Genomic DNA, 26,522 nt, shown 5'->3' on the forward strand with positions numbered 1-26,522 from the left:
TCGAACTCAACTCTTTTCGAGCTGTATTGATTTTGGAACAGGGTTTGACACTGCTTCTTCCATTGCATTGCTTGCTATCTCCGCCATCGCTCAACGTGGTCCCAATGGGGACTCGATCAGCCATGGCAAGATTGTAATCCTTCCTTTCCTTGTAAGTATATCTTCTCGCGGGTGGCAAAGTCTTATCCTTTTCCAGTTCACCGCGGGCATGTCCCTCGTCGACTCTCTTGACTCCATCCTCATGCTCTATGCCTACGCCACCCCTGATACAACTTCCCCTGAAGGAAAGCTCGCTCTCCTTCAGTATCCTGACCTCGATCACAAGGATTCTTACCTCGAAGAAACGGTAGCCACAGCTCTTCCTGCGGAAGGCGGCCAAACTGAAAGACATGTCATTGAGCAGACTGACATTCCTCAAGGGGAAATTGAGAGGCTTGAGACAGAGGACAACATCAAAGCTAAAACAGGCAATGAGATATTAGTGGAAGAAGAAAGAGTCGGTGGGCCTTCAAGGGTGGACAATAATGGGGGTGTGCGTAACGAGAGAGTAATAAAGGCCAAAGCAAACACCATGTCATCTCTTTCTATCATCCTCACTCTTCTGTCTATTCTCGTCGCACTGAGGTGAGCTTCCATTGCGCCCGTGATTGAGCGCCAGACTAACGGCGCGACGGAAGCATATCTTTAATCGAAATCATGGGACTCATCGGTGACAATTGTACTCAATGCCAGGATGCTGCTAATGATCCCGATGGAGGCGGTTTGGCGGGCAGCTGGTGGCGAGCTTGGGCTCGTGTAGGTCTTTTGATTTCATCCGCTTTCCCTTAATATTTGGCGAGCTCATTATGATTCCCTGATTTAGGCCAACGATCAATCTGGATACATTGGTGCTGCTATTGTGGGTTGCTTTGCCGCTATTCTCGTCGGTTGGTATGGTGCCAGGTGGGGTATGAAGAAATGGAAGGCCAGAAGAGATGCCAATGCCGCTATACTGCTTGAAGATAATGAGGATGATGTGACACAAACACCTGTAGCGTAAATACATATATAATGAGCGTCGCCGCGAACGAAGGTAAGACGCGTCAACAAAGTATATAACAATAATATTGAGCATGCATTATCTAATCATTGATGAAGAAGTAAAGGATTCCGTGGTAGTTCTTTGTTAAAGCCCCTCAACAGCAACAAGAGTTACAGATAGCTTCCCATACTTCAGAATGCTACGCACTTATGGCCAGGTCACGTCGTGAACATACTGCGATCGGGACACAGTGAATTCTGGTCAGAAAATAACAAGATCGGTCATGTCCGAAAGATTTTCGCGCTTGGCTTTTCTATTCCAGGTATCAATTTTCTAATGACGGCAGCAAGGGTTGATTAGAAAGTTACCAGAATTGATTAGAAAGTCGCCAGGATATTTGCGCCGATTACAAACTGCAGTCGACAGGGACATAAAAAGGTAGCGATTATTATGCCAAGACTGTCGAGCAAGTGCGTGGAAGTACAAATAGACTTTTGAAGACGTAAATAACGCCGCTGTAGCACAATCTCATACTTTCCCCAACCTCTCATTCTCTTTGCGTTCCAGAGTTCCGCTGAGCCGTTGGAAAGTAAGGTGCATATGATAATATAATAGTACCCAAGTCCATCGATGTCTAAAGACAACTATGCTTTTATTTCGACCATGCTGGGCCGCAATTGATCCACTTTGTTCACACCAAGTAGTCTCATCGTGGTCAGGATCTCAGCCGAGAAGACTGCCAAGCTGAATTAGTTTGTGCTTGTTCTCTCAGTATACCATACGTACTGTTAACAGCATGTTCGACACCTTTTTGTCCACCAACAGCGTTGGCAAATAAGAAACCTCTTCCAGATCCAACGGCATTAGCACCCAAACAAAGTGCCTTGACAGCATCAGAGCCTCTCCAAATACCGCCATCCACCCAAATCTCGAATGGGCGGTCGGTGGGCTTCTCTTGAGGGTCAGGAGGGGTCAAGTTCTCGGGATGTTCCAGGGCGGCAGGTTGGACACCGGTGGGACCTCGGTATTCAGGTCGGAGGAGGTAAGGAGCATGTTTACGAATTTCAAGGAGGGTATCAATACCGGTGTGGGTTGTGTCGAGTTGCCGGCCACCGTGATTTGAGAGCACAACGCCGTCGGCACCCATGCGATAGGCAAGAATGGCATCCTATACCATAAAAGTCAGCCTATTTTGCAGACCAGATTAGCCGCAGCGTATACATACCTCAACAGTTTGCACACCCTTAATAAGCAAGGGTAGCTTGGTTTGAGACCTAATCCACTTGATGTCGTCCCAGCAGAGGTCGGGATCGACACCAGCAAACATTGCCTCGCTGACACCCTTGGTATCGTCGTGCTTTTCATACGCTCCAGTTTTTGGGGGTTCAAAATTGCCTTTGAGCCTCAAATCACGCTCACGCTTTCCACCAACAGCAGCATCGACTGTAAGGAGGATGGCATTGAGGTTGAGGCGGTTGACCCGCTTAAGAACTTCGGCAGCAAGGTCACGCTTAGAATTGACATAAAGCTGGAAAAAGAGGGGTTGATTCTCAGATCGGGCGGCACATATCTCTTCCAGGGAACAGGAGGCGAATGAGGAGATCTGATAATTGTTTAGTATACCTGTCCTAGATCGTGCTGAGGTAAACTTACACATTGGATGATACCAGTATTGGCAGCTCCGCGGGTCATGTTGACCTCACCAAGAGGGTGGCCCAGTTTAGCCATAGCACTGGTCATATATAAGATTCCATTAAGCTGTTTTGCGAAACACACCTACGCAGGGGAAATCATAACAGGCAAGGTGCTCTTATAGCCCAAAATAGTTGTAGATGCATCAGCTTGGGCGACTTTTCTCAGAACCCTGGGTCGGAAATGAATCTTCTGGTACGATGTGTTGTTTTCATTTTTAGCTGTCATTGGTTATGAGCATCCTAGAGTTACCGGTTATCAAGGCAGGTCTTACTGAACTCATCGTCAGCTCCAGAAGCGTAATAGGCCCATCCAACACTAGTGCACATGTCTTCGGCAAGTTTCTCAAAGTCCCTCATGTTCACGACACTTCCCAATCCTTGCTCCTCTATTTCTTTGCGCTTACGTTCAATTCTCTCGGTTTCGTCCTGCTCGTCCTTGGAAACCTTCAGCTTCAGAGCTTCCTTTTCCTCAACGGAGGCAGAAGCGGTGTCAAGAGTTCCAAGATGTTGAACATTAGGAGGGAGGTTATCTGCTTCAAGCTGATCGGAAGGATGCCTAGGGTTGAATATAAATGTCACGTCTTTTGAGCGATTCTCCACTATGATATCTTTGCCTCCTGGATGATCTTCGAGGAAATCTGTCATACTATTATGATCACTGTTAGTCTCGTCCAATTAAACGTCCTTGCGGTGTTATCGTCATATACGTACTCGTACACTTCTCCTTGGATTACAACCCACACTCGATCCCCATCCTTATGCTCCAATACCTCCTTGATGGAGACCTTCTTAGCCTCCTGCTTCTTTTCCTGCTCAAGAGCTTCAGGCTTATCCGGTACGGCAGTTTCAACCACTTGTTGAGAATCAAGATGGGCTCTGTTCAAGTACATATACGTCTACAATGTGTCATCAATATCAATTGCGATGGATGATACAGTAAATTGACTCACTGGGACAGCCAAAGCCACACCGGCACCGATCAGAAACCGGGAAGAGACGACCTTTGAACTTGTGTTCGGCGCTATGCGGCTCGTCAGACCACGAGCAAAGACTGAACGATTACGCGACAGTCTTGCTGCTTTTTGAAACGCGGTTCTTATGGACATGGTGGTGAATGCGATGTCTGGCGGATGGCCATTGGGTATCTAAACAAGAGTTGAAAGAGTTGGAATAATAAGAAGTTCAGCTGTTGTAAGGTTACGGCCGGCGGACCGGATGTTTAATGTGCCGACAGGATTCCTCGCTGGATCTGCCAATCACGGGCCAGCAGAATCACGTCATCGTTTGTCGTAATTCTACTAGTAGCGTGGTAATTTTTTGGTCCTCCAAACTACAACATCCACCAGTACCCAGTATCCCGTATCAACCACATTAACATCCAGCATCCCGCAATCAGCTGTCAGCCGTGAGTTTGCTTAAGCGAGCAACAGGTAAACGAATGAACAGTTTTCGATGTACTGTTGGTCGCGGTATGGTATGGTATGGTGGTATGGTATGCGAAATGAGACCTGTGGCAGATATGACGATCTGTTATTTCTGTGGACGGTTAATGAGCGTGTACATGCGCGGGCAACAATGTCAGGGGGTGAGCTGAAGATAACACTTCATGTAAAGGCGGGCGACACATAATATTTAGACTTCTCGTCTATTGTTGCTACTGCAGAGCATGGATGCAATGTGATCTGCTTTCAAGATTCAATTCTATGCCTGTTATTTGAGATGAGAATATGAACATTGCAGCAGCCCCATCAATGGCGCAGCTGATATCTATTGAATCGACGTGACGATCATACATTGGCGATACGTTGAGTGCCTCGTACACCAAGACTCAAATAACGGCGGCCGTCTCCAAGCCGCCAAACCAGCTCTTCACCCACTTTCTCCACCACTCCCCTCCAACGGCCTCACCACCACCAGCAGCATTTGTCGAGCCGCCAGGTCCCCCTGCAATTCTACCGCGGGGGCTGTGCCTCGCAGGATAGAGGCTGGCGCGAAGGGCAACACCTGTCGCAGAGAGCAAAACGGTTGCCCATCCCCAGAGAGCACCTTGGACAAGAGGAGCGAACAGCTGTTTTCTCCATCAGCATTTACAATTTATTACAGGTTTGGGCACCGGCCTACCTGATCGCGAATGGTGACCCAAGCGACGCTAGACCAATCCACTTCCACTTCCCGGCCCCAGAAGTAGACCTCATCCCTGTCGGCGCTCTGCACCATGCCTGCTCCGACTTTTTGTTCCGGCTTTTCTACTCGATCTAATCTGGATCCCTTGCCGGGCTTAGGCTTCAGGAACGGTCTTATTGAGAGAAGAAAAGACTATTGATGGCATATACACATATATATATCAGTGTCAGACGCGAACGCACACTGTAAAAAGAGACCAACCTGCTCGAACCGGAGATCAGGCAAAGGGGGCATATGGCCCTTTACCCTCTTCCTCCCTTCTTGCCTTGCTCGCACGCTATCATGCCTTGAAGGTTTGGGAAGGTCATCTGGGAAGGGAGAAGAGGAAGGCCTATGGACAGCCTGGGCTTGAGACCGAAAAGGGATGTGTGAAGGGTCGAGTGTTGTCATTCTTGCAGGAACAGTTATCCGTCGATTTGATTTGCTGTATATATACTATGAAGTTACGACGTAAGACAATAAGATGTTTCTTGTAAAGAGAAGGATGAGAGTAGTAGAGGCAGCACCGACGAAGGATGAATGAGATCACCGTCATCGCTCATATGGACGGTTACGTAACCGACACCTCTCGCGTTGTGTCTTGCACCGACGACGGAGGTGAGCTACGTATAGGGGGCTGATGGTTAAGGTGCTCGAGTTTCGATAATCAATCTCGTCCACTTTCTCTCACAGTATAGGATATCTGGAAGACGCTCACAAGTACCTTATCCACTGTTCAGCATGGACCCACGCTCCTCCATTCCACAAGTCCCCCTCCATCTCACTTCCATCTGCATCCTCTCCCCGTCCAACACACCTCTCTACGTCCGTTCGTTCACCAGCGAGCAAGACGAGTTACGACATTACCATCTCAACCATGCAGCTGTAGATGTGCTTGAAGAGAGACGTGCGTGTACTGGACGTGGCACGGGATTTCTCGGTGCTGATATCAATCTTCAGTTGTCATGACTTCAACGCCTACACGACCTGCCGATTCGTACTTGGGGCTCTTATATTCCCTTGAAGATATGGCATTGTAAGTCATTGATCCCCTCTACACGTAGGCCCGGCGGCTGATTATATGTCCAGCTATGGATTCCAAACGACAACGAAGCTCCGAATCGTCCTCTCAGTATCAATGGTGGACGCTATGATTAAAGACGCTGACATTGTCGCCATCTTCCGAGCGGTCCATAATCTCGTGCTTATAGCGTGCAATAACCCCTTTCTTTCATTACCGCCTTCCTTCCATGCCATCTCCGCCAACAAACATGCAGATGGGCAAGCGGAAAACCTCACTAATCCGTCTTTGCCCACTTCCAAAATGTTTGCAACAAATCCCGAAGAAATCAAGCCAATATGGCTGAAACAAAGTCGAAGATTTACAGAAGGGATCAAGGCTATTGGGGAAATGTTGAGCGGTGGAAGATAGACATATGTATTTGCCGAGTAAGTCTTCGCATCAAACGACAACCACTGTGGCTGACATTCTCCTCAGATATCCTTGTTGTATACCATGCATGACATACCTCCATTCGCAAGGCCATTGATATCCATTGCGTGACACTTTTTATCACCGCATCTTGGTCAGGACGCCCCCAGCAGCCGTAGTCACATCGAGTGACAACCCTCACTGGCTGCTGGTCCGTACGATGGGCACTTGTAACCGTCTTCAATTGACTGGTTGCTGGGTGCTCAAAAATCGTTCACCTCTGACCTATATCCATATAGCCCTATGTTGACACTGCGTTCCAAAGATCTGTAGTCGCTGTGACAGATACGGGGCTGAAATATTTTGTCCGGTATTATAACGCCAATATGCATTCGATATTACCTATAAATAATTATTACATGTGCTTCCGCAACCAAGAAACAATGTCGTTGCCCAGATCCCTCCAATGCTCATCATCCCACTCTTCCCCCATGGCGCCTTCAAACCCTTCCAGGCTTTCATATCGTCTACCCACCAATGATAAGGCCAATGAATCCAGGTATGCTTGCTTGATAGATGTTTCTTCCGTTGAGGAATGGAGAGGAGGAGTAAGGTGAATACTCATCGACGTGATTACGGCATGTCGAGCTGCGATAGGAATTGACTGGAAAGAATACTATCAGCGCTTGAAATTCCACCAAGAATTACAAACGACTTGCAAGATCACCAAAAGAAAAGTTGCCTTCCAACTCGTTGGTAAACTCTGGTGTTTGCCCATATTGCCACTCCCAAGATTTCAACTCTTCATACCCGTTCCAAATTTTCTGATCTTTGATTATAGACTCCGTGACCTCGCACGTTGTCATGGGCTTCTCTTCGCCGGCATAGGTTTTGGCAAACTCAGCAGTGACAGCACGTACAAAATCGTCATGATGCAAGTGCTTGGATTGCCACGGGGGTAAATAATGGTTCAGGGTCGTGACCGGCGAGCGATATGAGGCGATACCCTTAGTTTCCATCTTTGGCTACAGAGGTTACGGTTAGAAGGACGCTCAGTAAGACTTCATGTGACCCACAGAACTTGATCTTAATGACTTGCCAAGCTCAGCCAGAGAAGAGGAAATGAGCATTGTTCCATGGTGATACGCCCTATGTTGGATGATCTTGTATGCCGATCCTGAGACGTAAGCACGAAGAGTCAGCATCAGAGTATTAGTACTAGCAGCAGCTCTGAACTACTCATCTTATACTCCCTATCCCCATCTCTAATTACTACATCATTCCTATCGTTTACCCCACAGCCGGTAATACCGAGTGTTTCTCTTATAGCTCGTGAGATCAGTTGAGCCCCGTGGGACCTTGTGAAGAGAAGACGAGGGAGGATGATGGAAAAGTTCGTGTTGCCCATATCCTACACTCATGGTGTGTGATTAATAGTTGGCCGACGGGCATGGACAGAACGAACATGGTATACTGTGCCGCCTCCCGAACGTCTCCGTACAAGTGGAATTGACTCTTCTCTCAGCTTCTTGGGAGTCGTCTCTTTCCAGGGATTCTATGGCGAGTCAACCTTTTTCGAGTCCTAGAAAAAGCGGATATACACGTACTTGATTGCGCCCTATAACTACACATGGAAAGTTGCGATATAAGAATAAAACTGGCTGATCATGCGGTGTGTTTCGAAGCAGCCTTTGGGGTAAATTAGTTGAAGTATACTTGGACCGAAGAATCCTTGCAGCGTACCAGTCTTCGTATGACAGGTTAAACCACGGATCATGACTTTTTGATATATAGGTAACGGGCTAGAATGGCAAGTTAACGAAAGCTGAAATGTTTGGATTAATATTATCTATACATACTGCACCAAGATCTACATTCCCAGTGGCTGGTGTTTGAGGTTGAACAGCCTTGTTCTGTAGATGGTAGGTGGAGGTGTGGAGGGCTCGACGAGTGATGAGCGGGAGGCAGAAAGACGGACGAAGGATGGCTGATAGAGATATCATTCTGGCACTGCAATGGATGTGAATGCGCTGGGCACGGCTGCCGATGGTGCAGTAGCCAAGAGGAATAAATATATGTATACCTACAGCACGGTATCTTATGACGATTTGAGGAGCGAATACAGATGACCACAAAAGTCACAAAGCGGAATCAATTTCACCCACCACACGCGTATACAGTCGCGTCAACCAGTTCTCACCCAAATGTTTTCGTCGCGTCCCTCATCAATTCCTCTCTACTTTTCCATTCGTATACCCACAGCTACTTGTCCGCCATGAGCAACCGACGAGGACATCTTTCTCGCAAGATACCCAATGCCATCAATAGACCCGCACCGCCAAAGGCTCACGTTCCCAGAGAACGATCCCCCTTGAGCCGGATGGATTTGGAGCTCTTGAGACAGGCGGAGGCCGAAGGTAAGTCGCAAGTCGGTGGTGTCAGGAGTGATCATACTCATTTAGATGGAAGACGAAGAAGTAAGAATTCACTCTCACCAGTCTGAAAGACCTTGGAAAGGAGTTTTCATCACTTTCACAGGTGTGGAAAACAAGGTCGGTGCATCTATCAATTTTTGTGCCCCGTGCTAATGCCTTGTATAGGCACAACTAAGCAGCCTCGCCAGGGAGCTTGGGGCTGAAGTTGATACTGCCCTTACAAGAAGCATCACGCATGTCGTCGCCGTCAGTTACGAGTCGCCAAAATATCAAGTGAGCCCTTTGCTTCGTGCGAATCCGCGAACTGACATCTACAGTTCGCTTTGGCAAATGGTATACCTATAATGACACCGGCATGGATCATAGAGGCTCATGAGATATGGCTGGCGGGCGGAGAGCTTAATTTTGAGGAAGATGAGGAAAATCATCGGCTACTGCCATTTACGGGATTCAGGATATCCATGTCCGGTATCGATCAGAGTATGTCTTCTTCCTCCAATCCTGTCTGTCACTAACAATGCCGTGATTAGTGGATCGTCGTAGATTCCTGATTCAACTCATCACTAGCCATGGAGGCGAATACTCGAAAGATCTCGATCGTGACTGCACCCACCTTGTATCTTCACATCCTACCAGCGACAAACGCCGCTCAGAAAAAGTCAAATGGGCTCTTCGCGAGAACGCTGAGAATGAGGCTAGAAGGAGAAAAGGGGTAAGGGATGAGCGAGACATTTTGATCGTGTACGAGGAGTGGATTTGGGACTGTGTAGCGTACCGTGGAAGATGGCCCTCAGACAAGTACGATGCGACCAAGCCACGACGAGGAGGAAAAGTCGATCCTGGTGCGTAGAATCAAGAATTAGGTATTATCTTGGCTGATCTTAGGGCAGAGGACGTTATCAACGGGACTTTTCAAATTTCCCGACCTGATCGCAAGGTTGTCATCAACAGCTCTACTGCTACTGGGGGAGAATTATATGCGAGCGAACAGGCTTCTGTCCGGCGTCGCAAAACTGCCGGATTAGACACTCTTGTCGGACAGATAATAGGCGAAGGCAAAAATCGAGACACACCCAAAAGGAGTGCTTCAGCAGTTCTCGAAGAACCAACTGCCAAACGACCTAAACTAGTCGCCAAAAGCTCAATGGTTCATCTTTCCCGCTCAACATCTTTTGTCACTGCCGATGCCCCTACATCTGCCTGTCCCACAACCCACGAAACAGAAGGAAAGACCAAGATTGACGAATCAAAACAAGTTGCAAGAATTTTTGAAGGGCTGAGAATGGCTGTCTGTAAAAGCAAAGGGTGGGAAGCGATGCTGGAAGCCTTGTCGTCGCGTGGTGCAATCCTTGTTGACGAAAAGGATTGGATGAAGGGAGAGACTTGCAACTATGCGATCATAAGATTGTAAGGGGACCCCATTCCTATCACAGCGTGCTAATATGGCGGTCTTAGAGCCAACCCGAATATACCACCCATGCCTGAGGGTCAAAGCACAATCTATGTGACTGAGAACTGGGTTGAGTCATGTATTGTCGAGGGAAAGCTTGTGTCTCCAGATGAGCATCTCTTATACAAACCTTTGACCATTGATGTTCCCATTCCAGGTCAGTTGTAATGATAATTTTGATATTTTGGGTTCTGACCTGTTATGCAGGAGCAAAAGGAATCATTGTCCATATCTCGGGCTCCGAAGATCATCAGCTGTCCTCATATCATCGACGACTTGCCAGGGCCCTCGGCAAGTGTGATCCAATGCCTATTATCAATTCGCTAACCCTCATGTGCTAGGCTTTGAACTTCAGCTCACGGTAGACCGTGATGTGACTCACCTCATCTCCTTTCGCAATCACGGCATCAAAGTCCGGCGGGCAAAGGCTTGGGGCTCTCAAATTGTGAAGCATGACTGGTTGTTAAAGATGGCAGAGACAGGGAAGCTTGAGCCAGAGGAAGAATATCAGCTGCATATCCCACCGGAGAATCTTCGTGGATCTCATAGTAAGTTGCTAGGTCGTAAATTCTGCATCTCATTTACTGACATGGTACTAGAAGATTTACTATCAACTGCAGATAAGGCCAACCATTCGAAAGCTGACTTGTCCGTTCCTTGTGATTCGGGTGTAAAGCCGGAGCCGAGGCTTGAGCACCGCTTCGAGCCCGGCACATCTGGTCAAAATAAACAGATAACTTCTCAAGCCGGTCCCTCGTCTATCCCAGCCTCTCGAGCCCTCAGACCTACTCCTACGCATGTCAACGACTCAACGGATGATATCTCTATGCTTGATGCTCGAGCTGATGTATCCGAGATTCAACATGCCGATGCAACCATGGAAGAACGGTCAGATCCCCTCAAACCATCGCCTCAATCGCTCAACCGACATACCTCTGCTCCAGATCCTCGACCCAGTCCACTCAACAATAAACTCCTCACGGAAGCAGATAAAAATATGAATATGACGCCTGGCAGCTCCGCGGCCGGCGCTTCAACGTCGGCTTTGCCAAATAAGGCTGCAAGTACAGCAGCGCTGGGGGATATGGACAAGAAGCAGGATATATCTGATGTGTTAAGGCGGCTGGCAGAGAAGCCGAGCGGGACTCCAGTAAATATACCAAGACGTGGAAGGCCTTCAGCCAGAATCAAGGTGAGTCTGTCATTCAGTGTCACACCATGATCCTTCTAACTATCTCTTCTCACCCAAAAGAGCACAAACTCCCGCTCCCCTGCATTACTTTCGCCTTCGAACCGCCCTAATCCCCAGCCTCTACATCCAGAATACCAAGAATCCATAGAAGTCGAAGACGACCCAATGAAAAACTTTGGAAATGATGCACCTGAAGAAAGTATGCAGATCAAATATGTTGATCAGAAGGCTGTCAGGGAGCGGAGAAAACTTATGGCCCTTTTTGGCGAGGAAGGGGAAACTTCAAAGAACAAAAAACGTTAGAAGTGCCAGGAAACGCTTCTCGGGATAGCAAGGAAGTCTTGTTGTAATTTTGTCATGCATGTTGTCATGGTCTTCTTGATAGAACACCGTCTCATGGTGGCTGCTTCTCGCGTGATTCTCGCTCGTAGGCCTTTTTTTTCCCTAATTATGGACGCGACTTTCTTTGGTGACGTGTTGTTTACTGTTTTTATGTTACCTGCGGAAGCCACGTGGTTAATCCAATTCCCCATCGACGCCCCTGCACTCCGCCCGTCTCTTTCCTCTTTCACGCTTTCTTCTTTCTTCTCATCCATCAACCATGCCAGTCACAAAGAAAAAGGGTGCAGTATTCGCCATATATACAGAATCCCCAGACCGTAATCCTCAACCGCTCTCCAAACAGCCCAGACGTACATCTCCAAGGCGGTCAACAAACAGGTCCCGTCAGGCCCTCACTTCCCTCCAACCCAAATCACTCGTGCCTCCTCCATCCAAAACGTTATCACTCAAACAGTCGGCTGTATCGAAGAAGAAGTCACAGGCGGATGTTCCGGTCAAACCAAAATCAAAATCTACCATTCAGATCTATACCGATCCTGAACCATCAAAACCGAAATCATCGGGCGTCATTGGTGCAACTGCGATCAAACGTCGAGCTCCAACGTCGACCTTGGTAACAAGCCAACCCCTACCCGCTGCATCGTCCATCAAACGCACTAGAGACTTGCTCTCACCTCTACCCATTTTTTCAGACCCACAGGAAAATGAGGGTGCATCCCGTCGACCTACGACGCGTTCCGAGACCGGTAGATCTCCAGCCAAGCGCGGACGAACAGTTCTTTCCGCTGTTGAATCCTCTCCCGCTGTTATTTCATCTGTCAGCCGCCACAAAAAGGAGATAACTATGAACAAGGAGAATTCTGCTCCTCCCACTCTTTTGTTTGAAGACTTTGAGGGTTCGCCCGCGACGCGTACCAGATCCAAGGTTCGCAATATGCCATTCGAAGTTAACATGACCCTTAGCCCTCTCAACTTCCGCGACACACCGCAACAGCGTCGCCGAACAGAGGTTGAACGTTTACTTGGTGACAGCCCAATACTGGGCGTCAATGCGACGAGGAGAAATACCGTTGAAGAGATGACTGATCATGGGAGTCCCAAGGCGGAAAAGACGGGACGTGGAAAACCATTGGCGGGAAAGACCCAAGGAAAAGGGATGACTGTTCAGCCGGATGGAGCTTTGGCAGATGTTAGTGAAGCGTATGGGGCTAAAGGGGATGCGCCGGAAGGGTTTGATTCTCAAGGCGTGAGCATCTCTTTGTTTATATCAGAAGATGGAGACTAATTCTGGCAACCTAGCAATCATAAATTTGCCTTCTTGTCATATACATCACGAATCTTATGACTTTTTTACGACCATGACGACCACCTTACATCCATTAGACAGTTTATACCATCTCACTTCCAGCCTTACCCCCTCATATACTAGTCGCTGAATTAATGCCTCTTGTGACTTGCTATTAATGGCTCAACGACGCTGCGAGTCGACTATACCTATCATACCATGCACTTGTATGATTTTTGCCTGTCTTGGCAGGAACGGGATATATCGAAATGTCCATATTAAATCCATAGTATCGTAATCATGAGGTATCGTCAAAATTTATAAAAACGAAAGTAAACTTCCCAGCTGTTGTAGTCGCTACGCGACAGGAAAGGTCTAAAACGATCAAGTCCGGACTAGATGTACACGGCTCCCGCGAAAATAGCTGGTCTATGGTCTGATCTGCCTTCCAATAGTCTCATTCTGCCATACAATCAGCACTAATCTCAAGCCGAGACATCAGACTGAGGGACTCACCCAGCATCATCGATAGTCCCATAATGCAAACATCTCACTTCCCCCTTTTGCCACCTCTTCTCCTCCTGGTTCAACTCTTCACCAGTCTCATCTTTATCCTTTTCCTCTTCCGTACTCCTATCGCTCCTATGCAACCACCCAGGCAAGTCTCTCAAAAACCTCATGAAAGCGTTCTTATCGTGCTCTCGCCTGTTACTGACAGTAGGCGCCGGTCCAGCCAACGTCGTTGCGTGCGTCAGAGGCTGGAAAGAAGGGTTGCTGTCCATGTTGGACGACGTGGGACGGGAAGGAGCGTATGACTTGGAGTGGATGGGCGGTAGGGGCGTTTCGGCAGTGTTAGTAGCTGATTCTGTCTTGGAAGATTGCAAGGGCTGCCAAGTAGCTGCTCTAGTAGGTGAATCCGTTCCCTTGGGACTCTTGTTCCTCGGGCTCGCACCATTTCCTCTTCCCATAACACTCAATTTGGTTTCGATTTTTGTGGGAGTAGCCAGAGCCCCAACAATGCCATCGCTCACTCTACCCTTCTTCTTTTCCTTTTCCTGCTCAACCCCTTGGTCTCCAGTGCTATCAGAATTCGATCGAGGTCGAGAAGCTGGTGATTTAACTCGGTCGATATGAGACGACTGATCGGTTGGGGGAGTGGAAGTTCCTTTTAAAGGCGAAGATGATGTCGGGTCAAAGCTGAGTTTCCGTTTGCCAGGATCGGGAGCTGAATGAGTAATCCGAGGAGATGACGATTCTGACTCAGTCTTGACTGGACTCATCTTCGGCGTCAAAAGGGGCGGGATAGATTTACTAGCAGAAAAGAACTTTTGTTCCTTGCCCAGAGGACTTACTTGCCGTGGGGCAGGGATGAGACCCGATTCGGTCCCCGTAGATCTTAGATCGGGCGATTCAGGCGGCGATGAGACGAAACTGTCGCTCATATTGCGATCCGCATCAAACCTCAATGCCTTGTCAACTTTTTCCCCCCAGTGATCATCCTCATCACTCTCCTTTACAGCATGTTCCAATTTCTTCCCAGACCTTGTTGAGGTGGGTACCAGCAAAGAAGGTTCCTTGGTAGATGCACGTCCCATTGGTAGCCTGAAATGCCCACCAAAATTAGAAAATGCGGTGGAGATTCTTGATAATGGCCGTTCATGGTTAAGCGAAGGGTCATGGTCTTCACTGATCGGCTCAAGAGGTGGATCGGGGGTAATGTGCGCTTTCCACAGCACTCGATCACACTTTTCATCGTGACTATTAGTTTACACTTCCGCGAGAGACTGATCAAAGTAAAAAAACACGTACCCAACTCGGCACTCTTTGTTTTTTTGAACTATCATAAACTCCTTCGCGCCTATCAACATCCAAATCATTATCCAAATCTTCCCCCTCTTCCAATTCCCTATACACCGACTTGCTGCTCGAAGTCCGTTTCATCCCTGAAAGTCTCCTTGTAAAAGGAGGCTTGGTCCAGTCGCCGGCGTAGCTGGGCGGTGAGGCTGAACTGTGTGAAGTGACTGATCTATCCGTTTTGGAGGGGATGCCTAGATGGTCATCCTGGGATGAAGCGGTAGGATTTCGGATACTGCGATAAGAAGAATTGGACAGTCGCCCAATGTCGGGTTCAGTAGTGTACTCGGTGCCAATGTTGGTAGACGCAAAACTCGACATGGACGCCCGACGAGATTCGTACTCGTTCCTGTCTTGCTCTTCCTTGCGTCTTTCCCGCCTGGCGGTACTTGTACTCTCCCCTCTGTTCCTATTACTGACTCTTCTTCCAATATTATTATTATCACTATTATTACTATTATGATTCCGTCTGCCAGGGCTGCCCGTCAAAATCCCATCCATCTTGACCAAACCCAACAGATGCCGAGTCTTTTCCTTCAACGCGCTCTCAAACGCTTTATGCTGCTGGTGGTGGTGCTGGCGGTGATTGTGGGAGTGGTGCGAACGAGGTTCAGAATCGGCGTCCGAATTGTCTTCCTCCGCATCCGTACCCACAGTCGACGCCACTCCGGAGGTATATCGACTAGATTCGAACGATTGTCGTCCATAATCTTCCTCGTCGCTCCTATCACCACTCCTGGATGGAGGTCTTAACTGATCCTTGTCGGATTCTTGGCCAGATGTAGGACTAGGCCCTTGACCTGACATCATTCCATCCGCAGGCGCAAGTGCAGATGCAGACGTTTCCTCGCCCATTTCCTCGATAGCGTCCGCCTCCGGCACCCCACTCAAAGACTTCTGGTGCCCACCTGCTTTACGACCACCGCCACCACCATTACCAGGGTTGGAAGAGGAGATTTGAGAAGAATCAATGTCAACTGATGCAGCAGAGGCGGAGGATTTGCGGCGTTTGAGGTTCCGCCGGATCTCGCGGTTAGTTGCGCGGACGGATTTCCATACCTATTATATATACAAAGATGATGAGCACTCATTATTATCATGGATATTACTGAAAAGGAGATGTAACACACATCATACTTGAAGGTACAGGGGAAATTAATTGGACCCTCTTCAAACCCAGGGAAGGGATTGATTTCCGGGTCGGCCATGGCCATCTTGAGTTGATCCCACATGAGTGCTTCCGCGTATTCTGAAACTTGTATCAGCGGCGAGGAGGACGAAAGGAATGGCAAGGATTGACTTACTCTTTTGCTCAATAAGCCAGTCGGCATGTAATCTGGAAAGTTCCAAACGGAAATTCACTGCTCCTTATCAGCCTTCCATTTTGTTTGAAAAGAAAAATTACATGTAGACTCACAATCTCCACACCAGAATACAGTATCAAATCGATCCGCAATATCTTCTGCTTGCGCTCGAGGATCATCCTTGGGTAAAAAACAGTCTAGACGGAGTTCGGATTTGATCTTGGCGATATTGGCAAGACGGGCTGCTTGTCTATCTGTATGTGCGGCGAGGTGAGAGTTGACAAACAGGAATCGGTGATCGGCGAGTTTGAGGCTTATCCCGCTTCCGAGCAAAACGTCAGTATATATATATATATATATATATATCGGAAACCAAAAGCTGGGGTTTGGGGGACTTACATCCCGCCCTTGTTACCGAATCGACCACCAGCTAAACCTGCAGTCACAAAGTCTTTATCCAATCCTGCCGGTATATTAGCGAGATACATTTAGATATAAACGAATGGGCCAAGGATATAGATAAGACATACCTTGTATGAGATGCTCTGCATCTTTATATACATATACGGAAAGGTACATCCCAAGCAACCTCTCCTTTGCCACGTGGACATACGCTCCTTGATCGTCATTTTTCGTCTCTTCCGTAGGAATGACGATCTCTGGCCTCTTCAACTTTTGCTTGGACGGGGACGACAGGGCCTTTGGCTTTTGCTGCAGTTTCTTATCGCCTGCGGGATTTATGTAGGGGACAACGTCTTCACCGTTATCCTCCGAATCGTCGCTTGACGAATTTATAAACGTGTTTGAGCCCGATTCAAGAGAAGAGCGTGATGTTGCCAAAGGGCTTAGAGGAGGTCTAAGGTGACTAGGTCCATGTGGGCTGGGAACGTTTCCCTTGCCGTTCGTAGCTGCTATTTTGGCAAGAGGGGTAGGGACTGGGTTAGAGGGCGTCATGGGGACAGACGATGAACGAAGTATAGCGCTGGGTTGAGGCGACGGGACAGGAGATTGTATATTGGGTTTATGAGCGGGTACGGGCGAGTCACGGGAAGATGTAGGGTTGGAAGAAGGTAATGAGTGGGGCACGTCGTACCGATAATTGGGGCCACAGAAGTAATCGTCAAGCATTTGACTCCAGCCTTTTGCTGCTGGAGACAGACGATGGAGAAAAGGTGAATGAGGAGTCATTGGGCTGGTCGCTCTGAGCCTGTCGTCGTCGTCGCCGCCAATTTCAGGAGACTTGGTTCCTTGCACCACATCTTCAGCATCTTTCTCAAGATCGATGGCTTCCTCTTTAATCTCTTTATCCTTTTCCTTGATTTCCTTTTCTTTCTCCTTCTTTTCTTTAATCTCCTTCTTGTGTCGCAGAGTCACGCCTTTTATTAATCCACCGCCTAGTCCACGGGGAGCGCCGCTGGGTGTCGGACATTCTTGACCGGCGATCACAACGATATGGTACGGGTGGGCATTCTCAATAGGCAATGATGGAAGCCCGGTAATGGGTGACTGTGGTGGCTTGTATGGGGGTACTTTGCCAAGAAGGACCGAGAGATCGCCTTTTGGCTGAGAGGATAGAATTTTAGCTGTCATATGGAAATGCGAGTATCATGAACGTACGAGTGCATCGCCCATATTCCAAGTGATGACCAATACCTTGATAGCTTCCCGCTGCGGTTTTGGAGGCGCAACCGTACTTCCGATCTCTGATCCATTTGAAAATGAAAAGCTCATCGATCTAGAAGTATCATGACCATCGCCTGACCAATCGTCGCCGTCTATTGCTTGTATGGCTCGTTGTTGTCGACTGTCTTGTGCATCGTCATCCTGCGGATGGTTGTCTTTCGAGTGGAACAAGGCGTGTAGCCGTGAACGTAACCTGTTTGGGTCCTGCATGGACGCATTATAGTCTTGGTGTGACGAAGAGGAGTCTGAAGGGAAGATGTGCTTGTGGTGGGCGAGGGCGTGCAGGAGTCTGGGCATTCTCGTTTGCTGTCTGTTGTCTGTTGCTCCGTGTTTTTTTCTGTAGACAAAGCATGGTCCGGCGGCGTCAGTATTGCAGTGTTGCCGGCGAGAGATCCGTTTTCGATGCTCACCGTGTTTGTCGCCGGGTCTTTCCACGGCACCTTTGACGCTGTCTCCTTTGGTCGTCGCGGGAGCCTAGAATTCGGGAGCCATTATGCTGGGGACGGGGCGGGGCGAGTGGCCAGCAGAAAGGAGCGGGGACGGATGACTAACAAGCAGTATCGTGTCGATGGAACAAATATCCGCGCAAGAGCCGGCCGATCGGATAAGTATTTAGTTGTTTACATCTCGACACCTCGTTTTTTCTGCGTCGTCATCACATCTCTCTATTCCTCAGCCATGTCCCGTCCCATCACATTCGAACCACTCCCGCTAAGGCCACGTTCAGCTCTCCAACTCTATATCGGCGCAGCATGCATGTTCACCATCTCCCTTCTTTCCGCCCTCCTCGCTCTGTCCTACTTTTACTGCCCTGCCCAAGTACGTAACATTTATTTCCTCTGTTTTACCAGTATAAAACTTATGCGAGAATGCACCCACAGATTACATGGCTACGCCCATTGTGTGAAGACGAGCACTATAAATATCTTGTTCCGCTACTCATTCCTGTGACGACATGGTTCGCAATCGCCAACTGGGTTGGCTGGGAGTATTTTCGTTTTGCCTAATTTGGCCAACTCTACTTTTTTTTTGTTTTTTTGACTACACCAGAAAAACCGAGTGAGTGTATATCAATTCTTAACGGCCAATAAACTCTATCTTACTTTGATCAAACAAGGCCACCCTTGCTGCCAGGATTATGAGGTCAGGTTGTTCTGTCGTTCCATAACAACTGGCAGGTTGTTCTGTCGCTCGTTCAATACCAACTGGCAGGCTGTTCTGTCGTTCCATTAACAACTGGTGTCTCACCGGGTTACTTTAACGTCAACAATAATCTCTGGGCCCAAGAATCGACAGTCCAGCGCCTGTCTAAGCAGCACTACAATCCGCCAGACGGAAGACTACCCAAGCGGATGGTTCTGATTCAGTTACGGTTACCTTTATCTTCCTGAAAAGTCTCTTTTCGAACTTTTCAACCACAAGACGAGTGATATTCGCTGCGTAAAGCCCCCTGATTATTGTAAATTGTCTTGCCACTGACGATATTATACATCCTTTCAAGATAGGGTATATATATGCACATTAGATACTCTAATCGTCTATGCACAAAAAAGGTCACAAAGACAGATACGGAAGGAGACAAAAAAAAGAAACCATCGATTCACAAAAAAACGTCCCGAAATTGTCAAGAAGGAAACCTATTTGAAACTATGCCTGCTTGAGATTCCTCAACGACCCCATAGCAGGACTCTTTGCTCCATCCCTCCTATCCCTATGTCCCATGGCAGATTTTGATCGTTCTTCCCTCTTCTTGGCTGTTGAGAAGATACTTTCTCCGTCGCTAAGCACGTTGGACGCTCTTCCTGAACGCATAGACCAGCCGCGCAGAGATGGTGTCTCCGCCCGAGCAGGTGTCCGAGGGACATTGGGATGGTCATGATGGTGATTATGCTGGCCGACAAGGTGTTTGCCATCGCAGCACGCTTTATTCGTAAAAAGAGTAGTGAGACACCGAAAACTCCAGTTTCGGATATGATAATAAAACTCACCTCTAACATTCTCAAGGCCTTCAAATGAAGTATCCATATCCTCTCCATCTTCCCGTGACACTACATCGAATTCGTCGTCTACAATTGGTGCTCCCTTATAAGGCCCCTTGTACCGGTGCCCACCATGGAATGGTTGAGGTACTTCGTGCCTTCTCGTATACTCATGTGCTACTGTACCTGCCCTTTTACCCATCGTCGACGCTGAACGAGGGTAGTTACTCATGGTCGAGTGGCTGCGATTGGCTTTGGGGGTAATATTACTGAGAGAATGGCGCTCAGAGCCAAATGAACGAAGAGACAGGGGAGATTTGGGCATTGTAAGTCGGCCTTGTTCGTCGGCTATTGAGGCAAGAGCCGGGCGAGAGCTGTTTCGAACAGTGGTCTCGGCGAGAGTATTGTTGGCTTCAGGACTCTGCTTTTGCAAAAGGAACTGCAGTGCCTAAAGCCAAAAGGATCAGGTCCAAGTCGTTGGGAACAAATGCAAAAAAGGGGTACGTACAGACATCCAGAGCTCATGCCTCTCTTGTGTAGGTGCAGTGATCTGAATTTCTCGCCCAGGAGTAGACACGACGATACTCTTGGTGAACAAACCAGGAGGTTGGATGTTAGTGTCCTCGATAACCTTGACGTTCGAGATGAACACTGTTATCTTTGTCAGCTACACGTTCATTACCTAACATGGTAGACTACCCACCACTCTTGGCCGAACTCTCGGAAGCTCTGCTACTTCCCGGATCCTCTGTGCTCCAGTACAGAGTCTTGGTGTATGGATGTACCCAGAAGAATCTCTTGTGTCTGTTGCTACTCTGACCCTTGCCGACTGCTCTCCTCGTGTACTTGTACAGATACTCTCCAATCATCGTCTGCGTAATCGCGTGAATTGTTTGGGGATCGGTTGAGCCTGCCGTAGGTACACCACGCGGCTTCGGGACTGTCCCGGCATAGCTATCGAATGACGAGAGTGAAGGGTTGCGATCATGTTCTATGAGTTGATCATGACCAGTGGCACTAGAGTTGGCAGAGGTGTAACCGCTGGAAGCAAAGGTGTTGTCTGTGCGGCGCCTGACGCTTTGGCGAGACTTGACATCATCCCTGACAGGCGTGGCTTGAGCAGAAGCCGCGGGCTTGAAACTGCTTCTTGACGGTTTACGCGAGGTAGAGGCTGGGGGCGGCATGTCACCACCAGAAGCACGGATAGCAGCTCCAGCAGCAGATGGAGCGGTACGCGTCGAAGAGCGCCGATTAACGGTGGATTGGAATGCGGGGCTCGTTGCCCGTTGAAGGAAGTCGTCGGGGTGGGGAGAGGTAGGCAAAGGAGGAGGACCCATTGACATCTTCTTGCCGATACGACTAGGCGGTGGGTTGCTAGGTGGAGGGGGAAGGTTCATCATTGGCGGCTGAGATTTGTCCGCAGGAGAAGTAGGTACACTCTTCGTCTCGACTGTCTTTGTGGAATCGGCGGAGCCACTGGCAACAGCCGCAAGATTGTCCGCAGAGACTCGACGAACAGTCGACGGAGGAGCCTTGAGGAAGTCGTAACTTGTACCAGGTGTGACACGGAACAAACCGATGTCGGGATTGGGGGCAAGCGACGAGGAGTTCACAGAGGCAAGAGGTTCGGTTTGAGAGGTAGAGTCGGAGAAAAGAGATTTGTTGGCGGCAACAGGGACTTCAACAATCTTCTCCACAGTGACGATTCTCTCGATGGGAATTTCGATGCGCTTTTCGATGGTGACAATCTTCTCGATCGGAACCTCAACTCGTCGTTCGATAATGCGTTCGATTTCGACCGGAACCTCGACTTGCCTCTCGACGACACGCTCGACAGGGACTTCGACAATCTTTTCGACTAGTACCTCCACAATCTTCTCGACCTCAACAATCCTTTCGACCTCCACGATCTTCTCGACCGGGACCTCAATTCTTCGCTGCACTTCGACGGGAAGCTCCACAATCCTTTCGACAATCTTCTCGACCTCGACAGGCACCTCGACAATCTTCTGAACTTCAACAATCCTCTCAATTTCGATAGGCACCTCCACCACCTTTTCGACTATTTTTTCCACCTCAACAGGCACCTCTACCATCTTCTCCACGATCTTTTCGACCTCAACGGGGATTTGAACGATCTTTTCGACTTCGACCGGGACTTCGATGCGTTTTTCGATTTCAACCGGAACTTCAACGATCTTTTCCACGATTTTCTCAACCTCCATCGGCACCTCAATCGTCTTCTCCACAATCTTCTCAACTTCCACAGGTACTTCCACTCTCTTTTCCACTTCCACCAGCACCTCAACAACCTTTTCAACTTCAACAATCTTCTCCACTTCAAACGGTACTTCGACTCGCTTCTCCACCTCGACCTCAACAATCTTCTCAACCTCCACTGGCACCTCAACAATCCTCTCGACCACTTTTTCAACCTCAACTTCCTTGATGACTTCAACAATCTTCTCCACCTCCACTTCCTTGATGACTTCAACAATCTTCTCCACCTCCACTTCCTTGATGATCTCGATCTCCTTGGGTACTTCCTTGATGACTTCTATCACCTTCTCCACAATCTTCTCCACCTCCACAATCTTTGGCACCTCAATAATCTTTTCGACGGGCTTTTCGACCTCCACGACCCGTTCTACAATCTTTTCGACGTCAACATTGACAGGCACCTCCTTGACAACCTCCACCTCAACAATCTTTTCCACTATCTTCTCCACTTCCACCTCCTTTATGACTTCCTTTTCAACCTCAACAATCTTCTCCACCACTTTTTCAACCTCAATGATCTTGGGGACCTCCACAATCTTTTCAACTTCAATGATCTTTTCGACTGGGACCTCAACGATCTTTTCCACGATTTTCTCAACCTCGATGATTTTTTCGACGGGGACTTCGACAATCTTTTCGACCTCGATGATCTTTTCGACTGGGACCTCAACAGTCTTCTCCACGATCTTCTCAACTTCAACGATTTTCTCGACAATTGTCTCCACAGGCACCTCGACGATCTTTTCGATTTCGACAGGGACTTCCACTCGCTTCTCGATTTCAATGATCTTGTCGATGGGAACTTCCACGATTTTCTCAATGATCTTTTCGACCTCGACAGGTACCTCAACAATCTTCTCCACCTCTACGGGGACCTCAACCCGTTTTTCAACCTCCACAATTTTCTCCACGGGAACTTCTACAATCTTCTCAACTTCCACCGGTACCTCGATGATCTTCTCGACGATCTTCTCGACGATCTTTTCGACCTCAACCGGCACTTCGACGAGTTTCTCCACTTCAATGATTTTTTCTACAGGTACCTCGACGATTCGGTCGACCGGGACTTCGACAATCTTTTCGACGATCTTTTCGACCTCGATAATCTTCTCAACCGGGACTTCAACAATTTTTTCGATAATTTTTTCAACCTCGACGATTCTGTCCACAGGTACTTCGACGCGTTTCTCAACCTCGATAATCCTGTCGACAGGAACTTCAATGCGTTTTTCGACTTCGACGATCTTCTCAACCTCCACAATCTTTTCAACTGGTATTTCGACGATCTTTTCGACCTCGATAATCCTCTCAACCGGGACTTCGACAATCTTTTCGATAATTTTTTCAACCTCGACGATTCTGTCCACAGGTACTTCAACGCGTTTTTCAACCTCGACAATCCTGTCGACAGGGACTTCAATGCGTTTTTCGACTTCGACGATCTTCTCGACGATCTTCTCGACAGGAGCGTCGGCGATTCTGTCTCTACTGGCCATTTTGTGTGCTTGCTTAGCAGCAGCCCATCCACCAGCAGCGGCACTGGCCAAGCCCAAACCTATGGTAGAAGAGGCCTTCAGACCACGCAAAGTGTGCTCTTGTTCTTGCACTTCCTCCGTGTCACTGTCCTCTGCGCTGCTCTCGTTGGGCCATTCTCGGCCAGTTTGGTAGGCTTCGGTGTCGGTAGGGAGCTCGGATTGGGTTCGGTTAGGAGTGAGGGAGCCGATCGTCTCAGCAGCCGATTCATAGTCGTCGGCATCAGTATCGGTAGTGATAGACATACTATCATCGATAGAAATGGGCGCAAAGACTTGCTGAAGCCTGCTGGGCATAGGAAGAGGAGTATTCTTCTTGGTGGGAGTAGTATCACCAGCAGCTGTGGGGGTTGCTGGAGGAGGAGGGAGAGGAGGAAGGTTGGCAAACTGCGACTCATCCCTGACACCGCGTTTAGGTGTTTCAGCACCCCAGCTGGCAATGAGTTCAGTAGGCGTGGTAGGTGAGGGGATAACAGCAGGCGACTGTGTACCAGGCATGATTGGCTTCTCCGGTGACCATTTATCAGTCATGATACCAGCGTCGACATAGTCGGTAGATGGCTCGATGGGCGCACCGATTTCATCGGCAAGAGCTGTAGGCTGACCAAAGTTAGCCTTGAGACTGTCGATGGAAGGCGTGTTGAAAGGTGAGGCAGATCCGAGCCTCTCAACAGAGCGATTGCCCAAGACGTTGCCCAACGTTTCGCCACCAATAACGGAAGGAGCGGGGCTCGCGGACATGTCTCGAGGGCGCAAAAGATCGGGAGTGCCAGAGCTCGTTGAGTTGAAGCTTCTGTCGCCAGCGTTGGGGGTGCTGAGGCCAGAAACTGCTCTGTTGAAACCAAATTTGCGGCCAATACTGGCGGCAAAATTCTTTCCTCGTCCACCACGTCTGCCCCGGGTAGAACCTCGGCCTCGACTTGAAGCACCAATCGTGTGCTCATCTTCCTCCCATTCACCTGCAGGAGCACGAGTGCCAAACTCATCGACAACGCTTTCCTTCTTTGAAAAGCTGCCAAGTCGGACTCGCTCATTTTCGCTCTTGAGAGCTTCAATTTCTTGCTCAGCGACCCGAAGTTTCTCACGGAGCTCATCGTTCTCACTGACAAACATCTCTCCAAGAGGTGATCGGGGGAATGGTTTAGAGGGCGTAGGGTTCGGTGAGTCAAAGTCGGATTCGTAAAGCTGAGAAGGCGAAAGGGCATTATCGTTGGCGTCAAAGCCAGGACCGCGTTTGGTAGGGCTGGAGTTGCCTTTTCCACCAGCTGCAAAGACATCGTCTTCGTCGCTGTCGAGGTGGTTAGGACTGAGCATGCCAGGGCTAGCGCTCAAGCTCTGGGACATTCTGCCTCGTGCGCTGACTCGCCGCTGTCTTTCGTGATTGAGTTCCCCTAACAAGTCGCTTTTGTCACGTTGCAAGCCAGCAGTCGTCCTTCTAGCCTGGGCCATATCAGTCTCATGCTTGGCTTTGAGTTCTTCGATAGCCTGAGCATGTTTCTCGGCTTCGGTCTTGTAAGCTTCAGCAGCCTCGCGAGAGGATACGAGGGTTTTTTGCAGGCGTGCTTGCTCGGCATTGGCCTTGGTGAGCTGATCTTGCATGTCGGCAACAGATGAACGAAGTTCTTGTAGATTTACTTCAAGGTTCCAGTTCTCTTCTTTGTAACGGTCTACAAGGGCGTTAGTGGCCGAAGATTTGATACGTTCAATCTACGCACCAACGCTGCTTTCTGCAGCCCTTACAGCAATCAATAGGGTCTGACTTTCTTGTTCCCAAGTCTCCTTTTCTTCGGAAAGCTTTTCCAGAGCGCGGTCCCTTTCACTCAACAATGCTTGAAGCCTCCGAACTTCGACCAGAAGGTTCTGACCAATCTCAGTCGCAAACTCCATGTCAAGCTGTCGATGCTGGGTATTGCGCTGTCGCCGCGTGAGATTATTAGGTTGAGCTGCAGCTTTGGTTGAGGACGGTACTGTGGCAACAGCCGGACCTTGAAAGCTCTCAGGCATCTATACGAAATTAGATTGAACAGCTGTATCACATAATAGGCAAAGACGTACCTTTCCTCCGAGCTCTCTCATCATATCTTCATTCTGATTTTCCCAAGCTTTCATTGCTTCGTCAAGCTCTCTAAGTTTTTCCTTGGTCTCCTCCGCGATGGCATCCCCTTCTATTCCTTCACCTTCAAAGTCCCGGATGCGCTCTTCGAGCTCTTGCTGTTGTCTCAGAATCTCCTGGCCCATTGTTCCCAGCATTTGAAGTTGTGACGACTTTTGTTCTAACAAGCTTGAAAGGTGAGACCGAAGTGCGTCGGCCGTAATCTCAGAGCGTCGTTGAGGCGTAGGAGACGATGTCGGGCTGTTACCTGCCATCGATGCTAGTGAGCGAGTGGATGGTGGCGCAGGGAGTGCATGTTTGAGGTTTGCGCGTGAACGCTGTCTTGGTAAGGGGGATCCCATAGAGGGTCCTGCGAATGGGGCGTCGACGCCCGTTGATTATCAAAAAAGTCGGTGGGTCTACAGCTTTGTTAGACATAAACAAGGCTGGGTTCCAGAAGTTACATACGAAGAAGTTGTCACCCCGAATATGAATGAACCCTATAGCCTGAGTGTCAGTAATTGTAATGGGATTGGTTCTATGGAAGCTAAATGTGAAATGAAGACACAATGGCCAGCAACAAACGACTAAACACTTTCAATCAACCGGCCCAAAAGCTAGGGCCGCTCCCTCCCTGATATCACGACAACGGTGCGAGACGGACTCACAAAATTGAAAGACGCTTGCCGTCCCCTTGTAGCTTACCTTTGCACTACCACTCTCTTGTTACCTTTCTGGGTGGCAAATGGAAAGGAGTAAAAGAAATGGAAGACTGGAGCAGAAA

General features: G+C 48.8%; 8 protein-coding genes across 8 annotated transcripts in view; 3 read left to right on the forward strand and 5 right to left on the reverse strand.

The window, feature by feature from the left end:
* Window positions 1-1,039, forward strand: part of CNBB4100 (hypothetical protein) — a gene marked incomplete at both ends in the record, with an annotated part of 2,067 nt that extends 1,028 nt beyond the window's left edge. The window contains 4 exons of the mRNA XM_772086.1: window positions 42-151; window positions 197-624; window positions 678-795; window positions 863-1,039. Coding sequence (XP_777179.1) covers window positions 42-151; window positions 197-624; window positions 678-795; window positions 863-1,039 — 833 coding nt within the window. The remainder of the gene's footprint in view (window positions 1-41; window positions 152-196; window positions 625-677; window positions 796-862) is intronic.
* A 626-nt stretch (window positions 1,040-1,665) lies between these two features.
* Window positions 1,666-3,821, reverse strand: CNBB4110 (hypothetical protein; the record flags this gene model as incomplete). The annotated part of the gene is made up of 8 exons (XM_772087.1): window positions 1,666-1,757; window positions 1,808-2,189; window positions 2,247-2,624; window positions 2,675-2,753; window positions 2,802-2,934; window positions 2,988-3,361; window positions 3,427-3,611; window positions 3,666-3,821. The coding sequence occupies 8 exons, from the start codon at window positions 3,819-3,821 to the stop codon at window positions 1,666-1,668; spliced, it is 1,779 nt and encodes a 592-aa protein (XP_777180.1).
* Window positions 3,822-4,543: 722 nt separating this feature from the next.
* On the reverse strand, window positions 4,544-5,289 carry CNBB4120 (hypothetical protein; the record flags this gene model as incomplete). The annotated part of the gene is made up of 3 exons (XM_772088.1): window positions 4,544-4,783; window positions 4,837-4,998; window positions 5,101-5,289. 3 exons carry the CDS (start codon window positions 5,287-5,289, stop codon window positions 4,544-4,546), a joined length of 591 nt encoding a protein of 196 aa, XP_777181.1.
* Window positions 5,290-5,619: 330 nt separating this feature from the next.
* On the forward strand, window positions 5,620-6,310 carry CNBB4130 (hypothetical protein; the record flags this gene model as incomplete). Its single annotated transcript, XM_772089.1, has 3 exons — window positions 5,620-5,785; window positions 5,839-5,914; window positions 5,968-6,310. 3 exons carry the CDS (start codon window positions 5,620-5,622, stop codon window positions 6,308-6,310), a joined length of 585 nt encoding a protein of 194 aa, XP_777182.1.
* A 415-nt stretch (window positions 6,311-6,725) lies between these two features.
* Window positions 6,726-8,313, reverse strand: CNBB4140 (hypothetical protein; the record flags this gene model as incomplete). The annotated part of the gene is made up of 8 exons (XM_772090.1): window positions 6,726-6,974; window positions 7,030-7,335; window positions 7,387-7,487; window positions 7,547-7,721; window positions 7,776-7,865; window positions 7,918-7,999; window positions 8,054-8,112; window positions 8,185-8,313. 8 exons carry the CDS (start codon window positions 8,311-8,313, stop codon window positions 6,726-6,728), a joined length of 1,191 nt encoding a protein of 396 aa, XP_777183.1.
* A 272-nt stretch (window positions 8,314-8,585) lies between these two features.
* On the forward strand, window positions 8,586-11,690 carry CNBB4150 (hypothetical protein; the record flags this gene model as incomplete). The annotated part of the gene is made up of 11 exons (XM_772091.1): window positions 8,586-8,727; window positions 8,780-8,862; window positions 8,911-9,018; window positions 9,063-9,225; window positions 9,276-9,587; window positions 9,636-10,152; window positions 10,201-10,352; window positions 10,403-10,492; window positions 10,537-10,743; window positions 10,795-11,387; window positions 11,448-11,690. The coding sequence occupies 11 exons, from the start codon at window positions 8,586-8,588 to the stop codon at window positions 11,688-11,690; spliced, it is 2,610 nt and encodes an 869-aa protein (XP_777184.1).
* Window positions 11,691-13,409: 1,719 nt separating this feature from the next.
* On the reverse strand, window positions 13,410-18,152 carry CNBB4160 (hypothetical protein; the record flags this gene model as incomplete). Its single annotated transcript, XM_772092.1, has 9 exons — window positions 13,410-13,476; window positions 13,531-14,759; window positions 14,824-15,927; window positions 15,999-16,117; window positions 16,173-16,229; window positions 16,286-16,485; window positions 16,572-16,635; window positions 16,703-17,735; window positions 17,790-18,152. 9 exons carry the CDS (start codon window positions 18,150-18,152, stop codon window positions 13,410-13,412), a joined length of 4,236 nt encoding a protein of 1,411 aa, XP_777185.1.
* Window positions 18,153-19,502: 1,350 nt separating this feature from the next.
* Window positions 19,503-26,100, reverse strand: CNBB4170 (hypothetical protein; the record flags this gene model as incomplete). Its single annotated transcript, XM_772093.1, has 6 exons — window positions 19,503-19,777; window positions 19,844-20,282; window positions 20,343-20,485; window positions 20,538-25,313; window positions 25,362-25,548; window positions 25,702-26,100. 6 exons carry the CDS (start codon window positions 26,098-26,100, stop codon window positions 19,503-19,505), a joined length of 6,219 nt encoding a protein of 2,072 aa, XP_777186.1.
* Between the last annotated feature and the right edge of the window lie 422 nt (window positions 26,101-26,522).

The sequence above is a fragment of the Cryptococcus neoformans genome, chromosome 2 (genome assembly GCF_000149385.1).
Source record: "Cryptococcus neoformans var. neoformans B-3501A chromosome 2, whole genome shotgun sequence".
In the NCBI taxonomy this organism is placed as follows: Eukaryota; Fungi; Basidiomycota; class Tremellomycetes; order Tremellales; family Cryptococcaceae; genus Cryptococcus; species Cryptococcus deneoformans.